The sequence below is a fragment of the Solea solea genome, chromosome 8 (assembly GCF_958295425.1).
Source record: "Solea solea chromosome 8, fSolSol10.1, whole genome shotgun sequence".
In the NCBI taxonomy this organism is placed as follows: domain Eukaryota; kingdom Metazoa; phylum Chordata; class Actinopteri; order Pleuronectiformes; family Soleidae; genus Solea; species Solea solea.
Genome location: NC_081141.1, coordinates 1,341,129 through 1,356,982, shown reverse-complemented (window position 1 = coordinate 1,356,982; position 15,854 = coordinate 1,341,129). Strand labels below are relative to the sequence as shown.

Here is a 15,854-nt window from a genome sequence, read left to right as displayed (position 1 = left end):
AGTTCTGTTTGTGTGTTTTTGTATAATTTTGCGTCTCTGTACTCGACATGTTTCCTCCCCTCCTCACTCCTCTGAGGCTAATTTGCTCCCTCTGTGCTTCTGTCTGTAACCTGTGTCAGACGTTCCTTCTCTCCTTCTGTTTGTTTCAATGTTGCTCCCTTTATGTGTTTGTAGGAGTTATGTCTGCACCCCTGTCCATCCCTTCCTGAGGTAAACCCAACCGCCTCACATCAAGGTGGTGGATGACCATGACAATGATGATGATAACATTCGTAAAAAAAACAAAAAACTAACCATACATCATCATGTTTTCATTATTTACATCCTTGAAACCAAGACCACATAAATAAAACAGTTTGTTGTTGAAAAATTACACATAGAACAATATGCAGAAGGAGGAGATTGTGTCTGTAGGATGATGGAACATTCCTGATTGTCATGTTTGCAGGGAACAGATAAAATGCCAGATTAAAGAAAATGCAGTTCTATTTAAGGTTATGTGAAGAGGTGTCACACTTTTTTAGTTCACACAGTGTCAGGACAGTGCATCAATTTAACCATTAAATAATGTGTTAAGGCAGATGTGGAGGTGCACCTTTGCACATTAGCCTGCAGCTGATGCAGATATACATTTTCTTAATTGTGCAAAGTAAAGAATATAATATAATAGTTGGAGAGGGCACAAGCATAGAAGTCAATGAGGTAGCAGCCTTTTCAGCCTACTGATTTAGTCATGAGTCATATCGGGGTTATATGGACACATTTGTCATATCCTGCCATGAAAAATAACATTTCCATTCCTTTACACCTTTGTTTACATACACATTCCTGTAGCTTCATACTAGGCCATTCACCTTCGACCTACACACTTGTAGCTCTTCCTAGATATCTCTCTTCCTAGCAAGTTGAGTTATACCCACACAAAACCTGATTCACAGACCTGTCGGATCGTGGGACCCCAGGTCATCTTCCCCAGCTGCACAGATAACACCAACTATATACTACACAGATTTTCTTTTGTGCCTCAGCGTTGTCCTTGACTGGCGTCTGAGCAGTTGTCCATCTTGACTCTCTCTTTGCAAAGAATAAACCAAGCTTCAATAATCAACTTTATTTCTTCATCAGACACCTTACGACAAATTTTGTCACAACATATCCCATAATACGTTTTAAAGGCAATATTGGTCGATAATATTGTGCATCCTCGCACACAATCATTAATATCATTAATATCAATGTGCCATTAATAATCATCTTATTATCACTCAGTGATCACCAAAACCTGTTTGCACTCATCTCACTTCATGAGCGCGGTGTTGCTGTCGTCTCTGTCGGCCATGACACTGAACAAACCACTGAAATGAGGTCTAAACACAGGCCTAATCAGTATTGTATGAACTTATTTGACGTTTGATGTTTGAATGTAAGCGATTTGTTTATATTGGAAAGTCTTGCAGTTTTAATTCAAAACTGTTTTGACTTGGAACAAATGTGTGCCGTGTTGTTGTGGCATCCTCATGGAAACTGGCACAACAGCACTGCTGCTGAAACACTGTATCCATCGTGAATTCTTCTATCCTTTGTTAAAATGGCCACATTGTGCCGACATCAAAGTTGAGGGTTCTTAAAGATCATTGAAAACAATGTTCCAGTGCTTCTGATTTGTGTGGTTCTTCTGCCATCCCATAGTAAAGAGCAGCAGAAAACGGTGAAGCCGATTTCTGTGTGGGAGCAGCAGGCAAACAAACTGAGGAGACAGAACTGGGCGAGCTGTGAGGCTCTGTACAACGAGCTGCAGCCCGAGGAGCGTCGGCGGAGCTCCTCTGTCATCCGGCCCGAAATGATGACCCACCACGACCGGCCTCTGCTCGTCGAGCCCCACCACCATGTGCCCTGTGTGCCTGAAGAGGCCGATACTGCGGCGGACCCTCCTGCGCCTCACCACCGCCGCCACCACCACCGTCACAGGGACCGGACCAGGACCAAGGAGGAGACGAATGATAACGGTGAGACTGGTGGGAGGCACCACGTCCATCACAGCCGCTCCAAGGACCACAACGGCAGCCGCGGCAGAGAGGGGAAGAGCGAGAGGTCCCACAGCCGAGAGGGAGGCAGGAAGCATCACCATCAGAGCTCAGTGGATGAGAGCGGAGGAGGCGGGGTCACGAACGAGAGAGAGCACCAACATCATCACTCACATCGGTCCAGAGGCGGCAACGGGACGGTGAGCAGCGGAGGGAAGGGGGAGAGGAGATCCCGTCACAAAGGACGGCCCTGTAACAGGGATGGAGACAGGAGTTCCAGAGGAGAGAGTGGTGCGAATGGAGAGAAGAGTAGACACCTGACTCATGGCTCCAGGGGACAGTCCAGAGTGGAGGGGGAGGAGCCTAACGACAGAGAGAAGACCCACAGTCACAGGTAAAACTCAACACCACTGCACCACTTTGTGATTTTATGATGGTCTGAACTATTACTAAGCTAACAGCTCGAGATGACAGATTCAGTAATTCTCTTTCCCAAAAATCAAGTTTGAACAAATAATATAGTAACTTCATATTAGTATATTAAAATATTAAACTAAGCATATTTTCACTACAATTTTAGTTAGTTTCGTAAACACACAATTGAGTTTCAGTTAGTTGTGATTTTTTTAAACTGTAGTTTTTATTTGTATTTCAGTTAAATTTTAGTTTTGATTGATCAATCTCCTGTCATTTACCAGATTTTCCCGCCCAGATAGAAATAACAGTGAAGTGTATAGAACTGAATAAAATAACCATTCAGTGTTTGAAAGGCTGTAGGTTGAAGTCATGTGACAATAAACCCAAAGCTTCAGAGAAACATTCAAAACATTTTCTGACATTTTATGGACCGAACAATAATCCAAAATATTAAACGATTATGGAAATAAGCGCGAGAAGTTTCTCTCAGTTCTGCCGCACTGTTGCTATGAGCTGATATCTTTATTAATCAGCTAATATAATGATTCTGACAGTTGTAAGCATGAAATATTCTAGTGTACAGGTGGATGTGTGAGGTGCTGCCTCTGTTGTAGGGACCGGTGTGGTGACTCTGAGGGAGAGTCGCTGGCCATCTCTCCACCGCAGGGCTCTGCGGGCGGGAACTGGCCTCTCGACCGAGCAGAAGACTCCGACAACCAGCGGAACGTCCGACAAAGCGGCCAGACGTCCAACCAGCTTCCTCCTGTGACCGTGACCGCCCCACCGGGAGAGACCACGCTCATACAACGTAATTACCTCCAAAAACAGAGCACACGTAATGAATTTCATTGTATTCTAAGTCATTTGTTTAAGAAAATGACTGACATCCTCACAGTGTTTTGCAAAAGAGAGTTGCTTGAGTGCAAATTCTGTCAAATAAACATTGTTAATACGTTTCCTTAGCCTGGAGTGAAATCTGTGCGGAGCTTTAATACACTTGACTTTTATGCACAGTCACCTCCTGGATTTTCATAAACCAGCCTGATTATTTGGGGTAAGCTGTCAGCCAAAGATGCAGAGATGGTCGACAGTATGTAACGGCACATTATAGAATTTGGTGGAGGGTGTTTGGAAAAGGGATGCAGCAGCGGTGCGCTGTTGTCCCCTCACAGAGCTGAAATTTAAAGGCCTTTTTCATTTTAGGTCATGCTAAACCCATCAGGGCTAAAACAACTACTAAAAGACACTGTAAACATTTTCAATCCATATCGGAAATGTTATCGATAACGCTTCTTTGTATGAGTTTTCCCATAATGACAACTGATGGGGGGTTAAGGAGCTGGCTTATGTTTTAGCAGGAGTGCATAAGACTCTACTGAGGAGGTGAGTGAACAAGAAACATCAAGTTTGCTTTGAACCCCGTGTTTTGTGTCGCATTTGTTTTTTTTGCATTTACAATGGATGTTATCTCTAAACATTCAAAAAAGAATAATTGTTTGGAGGAAAGTATGTGATGTCTGTTGAGTTGGTGAGGTAAAGCCACTGTTCCATTTCTGAAATGATTGCTTTGATGCTGCTCAAAACAATGTCACCTCTGCACACACTAAATATGTTTGATATGAATCTGTCTTCGCAGTGAACAGTATTGACTGTGAGGCCATGCCCATGAATGAGAAGGCCCTGGAGGATCTTGGTCAAACTGGACCCAAACCCATCCTGCCTTACAGTTCCATGTTCATTTTTGGACAGACCAATCCGTGAGTCTCCTCAGACTACTACTCACTTTGACCCTTCAGAGATTGTCACCAGTGAATTCCGTCCCCTCATGTTCTTGTAAACCACATTATTGTAGATAACACAACAGCCATGATCAGGTTTAGTAGACTGCCTCATCAGACATGGATTAAAAAGCCTCACGTTGTGGTGCAAATGTACATTTTGGTTTATAGGATTGGGACAGTCGTGTTTAAAATCTCATCGGACATCGGCATAAAGCAATAATTCCTCTTTCTTCTACGCAGTTATACAGACATCATATTAAGTAAAGATGAGTTGATATGATACTTGGTATCGGTCCGATACTGGTCATATTCATTTGAAATCCAAACATGCGTCACTTTGTTTATTTCTTCTTTATGGGAGCAGAATATTTGTCACACAGTTAGAGAGAAGTTCAAATTGACCAAGGACTCCCTGGAAGAAGAGATCTTGTGTCTCAATGGGACCTTCTTGGCTAAATAAAGGACACATTTAAAAAGAAATTCACTGTAGGTGATAAATGCATCAGGTGTAAATTTAATGTATCGTACTGAAATCAGCACATGAAAAGTCAATATTGAGATATCTCTAATATAACGCTATCGAGTCAGTAATTGTCATTATTGGCCACTAACATTTCAGGTTTCAGTAGCTGCCGTCACACTAGCCATTGTGTTCTGTGTGTGTGTGTGTTCCCTCAGGGTGAGACGCTTGTGTCACTACATTGTGACTCTGCGTTATTTTGAGATGTCCATCCTCGTGGTCATCTCCTTGAGCAGCATCGCTTTGGCAGCAGAGGACCCAGTCTGGACAAATGCCCCACGCAACAATGTGAGACACACAGTGAAAATACACAGAAACATAGTGTATGTACATGTTAATGTATGCGTAGAGAAGTGTTTTTAGTGTGCAGTTGTGGGCAGATGTGGAAATGAAACACCAGGAAAGCTTTCCCAGTACACTCTCCACTCTGACATGATTCATTTTGGGATTATTATACACATGCACATATTCAGTACTCTGATCCAGGGTCTTTGTTTGCAGGTGCTTAAATATCTGGATTATGCCTTTACTGGTGTTTTCACATTTGAAATGGTGATCAAGGTGAGTGTGGTTTTACTGCTGATGTCCACAATATCTTAACAATAAGTGTTTACTTGCTGTGAGGCAGCCTTTTCTCTTTGAAACACAACGCTGTGTCACTTTGTACATTTGCTCACTCTCCCACAACAAATCCCATAATCAAGGTTTTTAAGCTTTCGGGGACACAGGAGCTGCTGGTCCACTGCTGCCTCGTTTGTGTCACTCAATGAAATATCCAAAGGACGGATTTCAAACACCAAAGTCACAGAAAAGGCAGCAGTGGATCAGCAGCTCTGTCTGAATGTTTACAAAGGACTTATCTTTGGTTTAGATGGTGGACCTGGGCCTGCTGCTTCACCCTGGATCCTACTTCAGAGACCTGTGGAACATTCTGGACTTCATAGTGGTCAGTGGGGCGCTGGTGGCTTTTGCAGTTTCGTAAGTTCAACAACTCCTACGTCTTTTTTTTCTTCAAATTAAAAGTTATTTATCCATCAGACTTGGTGGATATACTGTATGTGGCTTGCACGCTGTAATATACAGTGTGTCAGCGTGTGTGTGTGTGTGTATTCAGTATACAGTGTGTGTTTATACTGACATGGTTCTTCCCCTGTCTCTGTTCTGGGATCGTTTTGAAGGAGCTTCATGGGGTAATGCCTCCTCTGTCTCTCTCATCTTGCTCGACCGTGTCGTTATCCGTGTGTATGTATGTGTATGAGCGATAACATACATGACATACATGTCCCTCACTGCAAAAACACAAGCAATCTCCTCATATATTCAGTCTGAGAATTCAAATGAGATCTTCCTGTAGTGTCTGATATTCTTGGGCACAAAAATTAAAATTTGTAATTTGGATATTATTCCCATACGAGTTATGTTTTATAAAAGAAAAGTTAGAGGAATTAAGAAGACAAAACAAAGAAATAAATGTCTCTTTTAATGTCTTTTAAGTCTGCACATAAGCTGACATCAAAATATGTCACCACATCCTTTCCCTACAGAAGTTCCAAATATCAGTTTCCACATACATAACATTAAGCCTGGTTAATAATTGGTGTCTGTTTTAAGGGAAGTTGCGGTCAGAGATTGTTGCGGTGTTGGACACGTCTCTCTGAAGCTGAGGCTTCTCTCTGTCGTGGACTCTGTGACAGCATATTTCTACTGACCGCTCATTTACGTGATAAACACTGCAGCAGTGGTGCCTGTCAGTAGAAATATGGAATATAGGCCTTTGATTGATTTAAATTGAACCACTAAATGCAATTATGCAGACATTGCATACACAACTTTCTAAATGACAACTTAGATAAATGTCATAGATGATAGCGTACCGTGGGTTAAATGCAGAGTGGATTAATAAAGTGTATAAATAAATAAATGGTTTGGATGGCTGTGAGTTTGAGACCTCTGCCCTAAAAAGCGAATTCCTCTCCTGTACTAAAAGACGTCCCAGAGTATGTCAAAGTATGTCTTTGCTTGAAAAGACGGTAAGACATGGAGCATATGAGGTGAAATTGCTTGTGAGAACGAGTGTCAGTTGCAGTGTTCACCGACGTGTCTGAAGCACATCTCATCTCGTCGTCCATCTCGGACCTTCGTGTGCTTGTGCCCCCCCCCCACCCATGGGGGCATGTCAATAACGTGTTCATCATCATCCTCTTCTCTAAACCTCTGCTGGGAGGTGTTTTCATCAGCACTTTGCCTCGACACTTTGCTCTGCTTGGACTGGAATGACACCATCAGTCTCACACTCTCCATTATTGATTCACTAATGTAGCTGCTGTCGGAGGGCATGAGCACATCTCGGGGAGCATCGCTCGTCTTTGTGGTTTCAGCATGCAGGCTAGATCGACTGTATGACACGTGTGCTGCTCACTATAGGATTTTAATGACTGACCTCAGGTCTGTCCTGACGCATCATTTCCATTTACATGCATTTTGTATCTGTCAGACTCGGCAGCACCATTCTGCAGATGGAGATACGTGTTTGGATGAACTAAAGCAGCATTTGTAAATATCTTTGAGTGGCTTATAGTGACTATATGGACAAAAGTATTTGGCTTTGGTCTACGCTTCAGCACACCAAGACATTTGGGACAATGCTATGCTTCCATCTTTGTGGCGAGAGTTTGAGGCTGTGTCTCAGTGAGAGCCAGGCCTTCACATCCTACGGTGACCACCGTGTTTTTAAAGTAGCCCACAAATGGAAAAACTGACAGACTGTTGAACTGTGACGCTAACTGAAGGCTACGTCGGTTCATTGACACGTTTGGGAGAGAAGAGGGAGGTGAGCGATATTCAGGTGCAACATGAAACTTCACCAGTGGATGTTGCCAAATTTTACACACTCTACCTATTAGTGGGTTTCATTCCAGCCACTTTCTGAGAGAGCTGGTCCTGGATCCGTAGTTCACCTATTACCTGCAGTGCTGTCCTGCTCGGTAACATTCCAATGATAAGACAATACTAGTTTGCCAAATACTGATTTGTTCACATCCTTAAAACGCTGACACTTTTGTTATTATGTATACGCTCATCAGCCAGACGTGTTAAAGTTAGAATAAAGAAAGAAAATCTGAGGTTTTTCAATGCTAGGACTTGGGAACATTTACGTTGAATGTTGGCTCTGCCTAATTGTTTGTTCCTAAGAATCTTGAAGGTAAAACTATCATAATAACTATATAATAAAAAACAATAGCTACACACTAAGGTGCAGTCATTTAAAAATGCTAATCTTTGAAAAATAAATGGCTAAAGAATACATTTTTTACATATTTTCCTTCGTACTTGTCGTTATGTAATGTTATTATTTCATAATGTTAATTATTAAAGAAGGCTTTGGCTGGGATTGTATCCTCAACGTTCCACATACTATGAGAACCATTAAAGAAACTCAAAAAATGATTTACAAATGCTCTTTGGATCCAGATAGGTAGACTCGTTTGATTGACAGCTGTCACTCAGTCGTCATGCATGTCCTTGGAAGTGTCTGCTCACCATCTGATCAACTGCCTGTGGCAGCGACAACAAACCATAGCGTCTCCATCCAAGTTGAAGCCATGAATCTGTCATTTCACCCCCATGAACCTCAGGGTGCATTTCAGTGAAAGCAATGCTAGCCTGGCTTCAGTGCTGGGATTATATTCCAGTTCATTCTTCTTTTATTATAGTTAAAACTAGTGTATTATGGCGTGTTAGGGCCTAGTATGAAGAATAATACGGAGCCGGGGAGGGGGCTAATATTTCAAATAAAAAAGTAGCAAATCTATGAGAAAATAAAGTCACAGTGGGCATTTTCAGCACCACAGACAGCGTCAGATTGCTGCAATACAAAGGAGATTATAGTAATCAGTGGGTTCCCAGTTGCGGTGGACTGTCTGCGACTTTATTTTCTCATATATATATATATATATATATATACATATATATGTATATATATATATATATATATATATATACACAGATGTATATATACATACATATGTATATATGCTGTAGTTGTAGTTGAGTCCATTGTAGATCCATTCTCTTCTGGGATTTATTCCCTCAGTTAAAATCTCACATCTGTTTTGTCACGAATGGAAAACTATGGCGTTGTCATCTGATGCAGACATTACGCTTTATTCTGTTCGTATGTGTGAAGCATCCATAAAATTGCTGTACCTTGTTTTTACCACTGTTTTCCCCCAAGTAGATCGCAACAAGGTGTGACCAGGTGGGGAGCCCTCCTCTGAAATCACCCACACCCCTTTGACTCCACCCCCACCCTGTACCCACATCTTAACCCTGACCCTTCCTCACCCCCTGAAATCCAACCCCCTTCTAACTGCCATTCTTCTAATGCTTAGATCAGCGTCATGTATTAAAAATATGAAACCTTTTTTTTAACCTTTGTCTGACAGCTTTCAAATGAAACCTGCCTGTAAAAAAACACCCATGATTTTAACCATTTTCATTCCAAAAAGCCATATTATATCTTTTGTTTTTCTAACTTTAATAAGACAGTTATTTTATTTTTTGTTTTAACAGCAGTCCATTTCAGTTCTAGCTGTGATTTTTTCTTTAAGGAAAAAACTGTTGTATAATTATATTATTAAGATGGCATCATGGAATGAAACGTGTCATTTAGAGGTCAGTGTCTTTGATCATAACATCAATTGCCACCAAACTGGGGCCACACACACACCACAGCAGTGTACCCTGGTAATGTCGTGCCTGATCAGTGTAATGTTGTTAGCAGGTGGCAAAAGCACCAACTATATATATTTTTGTGCTGAATGAGAGAGAACTGATGAATATGGTAGTGAGTATTTTATGGAGGAGTGAAAGCACCTGGTCCTTTGAAAAATTGCTTTGTTGGATTATCTGATATTATACTTAGACATGTTACCAAAATATACTGCACATTTTTGTTTAGTATTGTTTAAAGATCTATTTGACTTCGATCAGTGCCCCTGAGTGTAAGCTTTCTACAGGAAGGGTAAGTAGTAGAAAATCCTAAAAGTTGCAGCAAACCCTTCATACCTGACAGTCCACAGCCTCCATGCTACAATGGAAAGGTTTTTCAGGCATATAGGAAAGAGCCCAGCCATGTCCAGAGGCTTTAAAGCAAATCTTTTCCACACCCACTCAGTGCTCTTTTCACTGCTTGACAACATCCCCTGTCAGAATCAGCAGTTACTTCACAAGCCCACAGTTTGCTGCTCGGGGGTGTGAAGCAGTAGGTCTGAGTCACACCCTGTCACACTGAGGTTATGGATCTTTGACAGAAAATGTCGACTTGCTTTGGGTTAGGATTGTGTTGATGTCCCAAGTCGAGGAGTTCAATCTTTGGACTTGGCTGAGCGTGGACTGCCCTGTGAGGTGTACTGGTGCATGTGACTAGCCTGGGTGAACCAAGCCGAGTCTGCCAGCGCTTTTATTTCACTCTGCACACACATGGATGTCATTTTGGCCAACTACAGAATTTCCTAAAAGCAAGAAACAGTCACACACGTGTTTTTTTTAGAAACATCTAGCAGCTGTTGTTTGGGCTTCTACTCCACCTCCCAGTGTGACGGAGGTTCAGTCTCTTTGTCTCTTTGCCCTATGGTTAGGAGCTGCATGTTCCTCTGATTGCTTATCAAAATCTTCTTCACTGCATCACTGTGTCGTTTGTGCTTTCTCGCAGTAAACACACACTGCAATTTCCGACTTTTGGATAATGCTAGAACTGTTTTCATAGTTTAACGTTAAAAGAGCAATAATTAGCTTGTGCTGAGTGTAAGGACACCATAAAACACAACATCACATATTTCTTTGAGTTGCGTTTGGTTTTTCATCGAGTCTTTGACTTTGTTGTTCTGTTGTGCAGTTTCTTGATGCTCTGGACTGTTGTGTAAATATTCTACTCAACATAACCCAGTTTTGTTTGCTTCAGTTTAAGAGATAGATCATGAGGGGAAACACATTTGGCAAAAGGGAGTAATTATGTGTTTGCTGGCAACACACAGGGGTAATAAATTACTGAAATGTCAGAGCCTAATAAATATAAACTGGGTTTGGCCAAAAGGAATAGTCTCTGTTTTTATGTGGATAGAACTGTAGTCAAAAGGTGAAATGAACTGAGAGCTGATATGTAGAGAATGAAAGGGAATGTTCCTCCTCTAGTGGTATAGAATCATCTCAAATGATATTCAAGGCTTTTTCTGAGATGTTGCATGATGTAAATTGACAAAAGCATTGGAACGGTCAATCATTTTAAAGTGCAATCAACATTATGTTTGTGAACAATGCTTTCCCATCTCAAATTAGCGGAGGTTATAGTGAGTGAAGAATTCCGAAATGTGTGAGAGCTGAGATTTGTTGACTCCTCACAGTTTGTAATCAAACAGACACAATATGAGGAAGGACACTCCAGATGTCTGAACACATGGCACAGACACAGAGACACGGTATCATCTGCTGCTCTCTTGATCAAGGCAAATATACGACATCAATTCTCTGGACCACCTGTTCAATAACCTTCATTCTAACTATGGAGAGAGTCACTGGTGTATCATCACTTGAGCTTTGTGGTATATGCACCACAGTTACTACGTACTCGGGAATGGAACCTTGATCTTCAAAAAGGAATAATCAAAAATGGAGTTTGAAATATTACACATAGCATATAACATTTTTTAACAATCTCATGGCTGTATCCTTAAATGATTACAACATCATGGCTGATAATCAAAATGTCTTTAGAACCACACTTTATATGCTGGAAACTTTACATATAAATATTTTGCCTCTGTTTCAGGAAGCAGGAGTTCAGCAAACTCTGAGAACAAGCCTGAGCTTTGAGTAGATCAACCCTCGTGAGCACTGTGAAACAAACTCAGAGTTTGCTGAACCCACTTCCTGACACAGGCCTCCGATCACTGCAGGCTGTTTGTAGATGATTTTGTTGCTGTGTGTGTGTGTGTGTGTGTGTGTGTGTGGTTTTAACAGCCTTTGTTATCCACAGGGGGACCAAAGGCAAAGCCAAAGACATCAGCACCATCAAGTCACTGAGGGTTCTCCGCGTTCTCAGGCCTCTCAAGACCATCAAACGGCTGCCAAAATTAAAGGTTCTGCTCCCTGATGATCATTGTTCACATTTATTTGGAAATGTCTAAATAAGTTAGCATGGCTCCACTGGGCTTAGGGCAGAAAGTCCTTATTTATTAATTAATGCATTGCTTCTGTGACCGTTACTCACTGACGCCAACATTAAGAGGGTTTTGGACGTTATGACATCTGAGATTTGTGCACCCTGGGCAGAGACTTTCGATGAGTCTGATACTCTGAGACTTACACTATATGGACAAAAGTACTTGGCCACACCTGAATTCATATGTCTTACTCCGGCTTTGGTCTAGGTCCCTTATCTCCAGTGAAGGACGATCTTAAGAATCTGCGGAATGAATGAGCACAATTTACCATAGAAACTAGGGTTGGTTCATAATTGAACCGATACGGTACCGGTACCAGTACCGGTATCTGAAATTCGGCACCGGTACCAAACGGCACTTTTTAAAATGTTTTCCAGTTCTAAAACAAAGTCTACACTTCTCAGTTTCAGTTTTTTATTAAGAAGATTTAAGAATAAATAAACATAAGTTAATGTTAGTTAATGTTAGTTAATTACTATTGAACGTTTAGGACCACCTGATAATTACCTGAACGTGTCGATGAGGTGGATTTCATTCATTTCTTCTGCTAGCGTTGGTAGCTGATGCAGCAGTCGTACATTCTTCAGCTTTCAGATAAATCCCGTGTTTGACCAGGTGCTTCATCAGGTTGGAGATGTTTCCTCGGCCACCTTACATTATGCGCTGTCTGCGTCTATTTGTGTGAAATGCAGCCACACTTTCGACTGCGTTCGTCTCGCCATTATTGCTTTCATGCTCTCGTAGTCTTACGCTCTCCCAGACATCTCAAGTGAACCAGTACTTGGTAGTACTGACGCCAATCGGTACCAAGCACAAAAAGTACCGGCTCTCATGCCCAACCATAATAGAAATCATTCAAGACGTGTGGAAGCTGTTCTAGCTGCAGAAGAGGGACCAATTCCACATTCAAGAACTGTATTTGTATTTGAATACATTATTACAGTCCGCCAGAATACTTGTGTCCGTAGAGTGTAGCTCAGGACATGCTAAGATGAAAATAAAGCTGAGGATTCCCATGCTCTCCTGAAGAGAATGGTTTGTTTTTACTCATGTTGCTCACACAATTTCAGATTAACACAAATGATCCTGCGGCCAAACTTACACAAGCAATGAGATGTAAAAGTTAGCTTTGGTGTCCCCAGTATCCAACGTGTGCGTTGAAAGCTAATTCTGTAGTTTTCAGAAAGGATTTCACACTGTAACGTGTGTGCATGTGTGTGTGTGTGTGTGTCCTCAGGCAGTGTTCGACTGTGTGGTCAACTCTCTGAAGAACGTGCTGAACATCCTCATCGTTTACATCCTCTTCATGTTCATCTTCGCCGTCATTGCCGTCCAGCTCTTCAAAGGAAAGTTCTTCCACTGCACCGACGAGTCCAAGGGTCTGAAGAAGGACTGCGAGTTAGTCTCAAGCGCCTCTAACTTCTCTACCTCTGTCGCGCTCAGCCTCATCTTTGCTTTCATGTTTTCCAGAGGGCAGTTCCTGCACTACGAGAAAGACGGGTTCACTGTCGAGCAGAGAAAGTGGGAGAAATACAAGTTCCATTATGACAACGTGCTGTGGGCCTTCCTCACACTCTTCACCGTCTCCACCGGAGAAGGCTGGCCGACGTAAGTACAGCTGACTTCAGCTCTCACCGAGGATTCATCGTCGTAACTTTAAGAGAGTTTGGATATTTAAAGAAATGCAGGAAAAGAACATGAAACAAAGGTTTGTAAGACATTCAATTAAAAGAGTCTTTCAGGTTTTTATGAGGTGCTGACACATAGAGACTCCACTGTGTTAGGAGCTGTGTTCATCTTGCCTGTCTGACTGGTTTCATTGAGAAATAGTGTGCTAGAAGTTGTTGATAGGGAATCAGAGTCATTTCCCAGCACCGTGATGAAACTGGGGATAAATATCTGCCACGCTCAAAAGGGAAGGCACAGCTTTCTAAGTCCACTTAGAAAGAAAGAAAAAAATCACAGTTTGTGAGATCTACAGGAGTACAAGGAAACATCTTGGGCTACGACTAACAATTCTTTTTAATCATCATTATTCTGATATTTGATTAATCAAGTAATTGTTTGGTCTATAAAATATCAGAAATTGTTGAAAAGCGTGTATGTTTTCTTTGAACAAAAATATTCACATTCAAGGAGATGAAAAATCAGAGTTCTCACTTTAATCTGAAATATAATAAGTTGACAAATAAGGCAGCATCGTTGCAGCCCTGCTGCTGTTCATAGAAATGTATTGCTTATCGCAGCTTTCACATTAGTTCTCTCTTTAGATGCAGCACATAATCATCAGTGTTGTCATCATGAGGTTTAATGAACTGTCATCTGTGGCTCTGTATAAAACAAGCGTAGAGTTATATCCTGTGGGCTCACTGTGAGCTCTGGGTGTTCTTAACGCTAAATGATGTGGCATTTATGAGGCAGGCAGGAACAGAGGAAACATGCTGCGGAGGCGTGTCCGACTAATATTAAAGAGAAAATGAGTAATATCTATCAAAGGGATCGTGTGGCTGTATGTTCTGGGGAATGCAAACTTACCTGTAACTGTAACTGATGTATCAGACACATCAACATCATTGTTACTGTTCTGTTTGGATTCTCATTCATCCAGGTCGCAGCTGCTCACGACCACACGTCCCCTTTCTTTTTAGTTTGGCAAAATAAGCCTTTATTATAAAATCCTAAAATTGCTCTTTGGTAAATATAAACCAGTTTAAGCTCTGTTTATGTGATTGGGTAAAAAAAATGATTATACACTGGCACAGAGGGGCCACATGGCAGAATGGTGGCTAGTGCTGTTGCCTCACAGCAAGAAGGTTCCAGGTTCTAATCCCAAGCAGAGGTTAATTGATTGTAGGTGTGAGAGTGAATAGTGTACGCCTAGTGCAGTATGTCACTATGTTACTGTATCTCACCCATCGTTGCTCTCCTTTGCTTCCAGTGTACTGAAGCATTCTGTCGATGCCACCTTTGAAGACCAGGGTCCCAGTCCAGGCTACCGGATAGAAATGTCCATCTTCTATGTGGTCTACTTTGTGGTCTTTCCTTTCTTCTTTGTCAACATCTTTGTGGCTCTGATCATCATCACGTTTCAGGAGCAGGGGGACAAGGCTCTGTCTGGGTGCAGCCTGGAGAAGAATAAGGTAAAGCACTGACACTGAGGTAGGGAATCAAGGATTTGAAGCTGATCGTGGACCCCTGAGGTCCATTACTAACTTTAAAGCGCTGATTCGTCACTGCTTCTTTCCTAGTGTTGAATGGTCTAACTCAGGGGTGTCTAAACTTTTTTTAACGAGGGGCATATTTGATTTGTGAGGATTTCTGGGTCCTTTTTTTTTTTTTTCAACAGTAACATTTACACACAAATGCACTGTTTTCTAAAAATTGTCACAATTATCTTTTTTTTTTACTATTTTTTTATTTATTTAACATGTACAAAGAACATGGGATCATCATGGGTGTTACATTTAAAATCTAAATATTCTTTTACATATAAATACATACACATACATCACGTCACACTATTCAAGGAGCATACACAATCCATTTTTTCCAGTGTTCGGTACATTTCTCCAACTGAAGTCTTAAAACAAATCTAAGTCTCTCCATACAGTAAGTTTCTTGAATGATCCCGAGCCACTGAGCCAATGTTGGCGGATCTAGTTGCAACCATTTCCTGGTTATAGCTTTCCTACTACTTGCTAAGAGAATCTTCAATTAGTATTTGTCCTTGTGTAGGACTGTTTCCGGAATTTTACCAAGATATAAAGTAACAAAAGAGAAATCTAAATCCAGCCCTATTATTTTATTCACCTCGGTTGACACAATTATCATTTTTAAATGGAAATGTAACCAAATCTAAGCTGATCAGGAGTGAAAAAATTAAAAGAAAAAT

The 15,854-nt window shown here is 41.4% G+C and overlaps 1 protein-coding gene across 1 annotated transcript in view; it reads left to right on the top strand.

Moving 5' to 3' along the window:
• cacna1ba (calcium channel, voltage-dependent, N type, alpha 1B subunit, a) overlaps positions 1–15,854 on the top strand; it is an 83,405-nt gene that overhangs the window by 46,993 nt on the left and 20,558 nt on the right. The window contains exons 19-29 of the mRNA XM_058635343.1: positions 175–210; positions 1,690–2,418; positions 3,056–3,249; positions 4,078–4,198; positions 4,901–5,030; positions 5,244–5,303; positions 5,614–5,720; positions 11,776–11,878; positions 13,200–13,360; positions 13,433–13,570; positions 14,901–15,102. Of these exons, the coding sequence (XP_058491326.1) occupies positions 175–210; positions 1,690–2,418; positions 3,056–3,249; positions 4,078–4,198; positions 4,901–5,030; positions 5,244–5,303; positions 5,614–5,720; positions 11,776–11,878; positions 13,200–13,360; positions 13,433–13,570; positions 14,901–15,102 (1,981 nt within the window). The remainder of the gene's footprint in view (positions 1–174; positions 211–1,689; positions 2,419–3,055; positions 3,250–4,077; positions 4,199–4,900; positions 5,031–5,243; positions 5,304–5,613; positions 5,721–11,775; positions 11,879–13,199; positions 13,361–13,432; positions 13,571–14,900; positions 15,103–15,854) is intronic.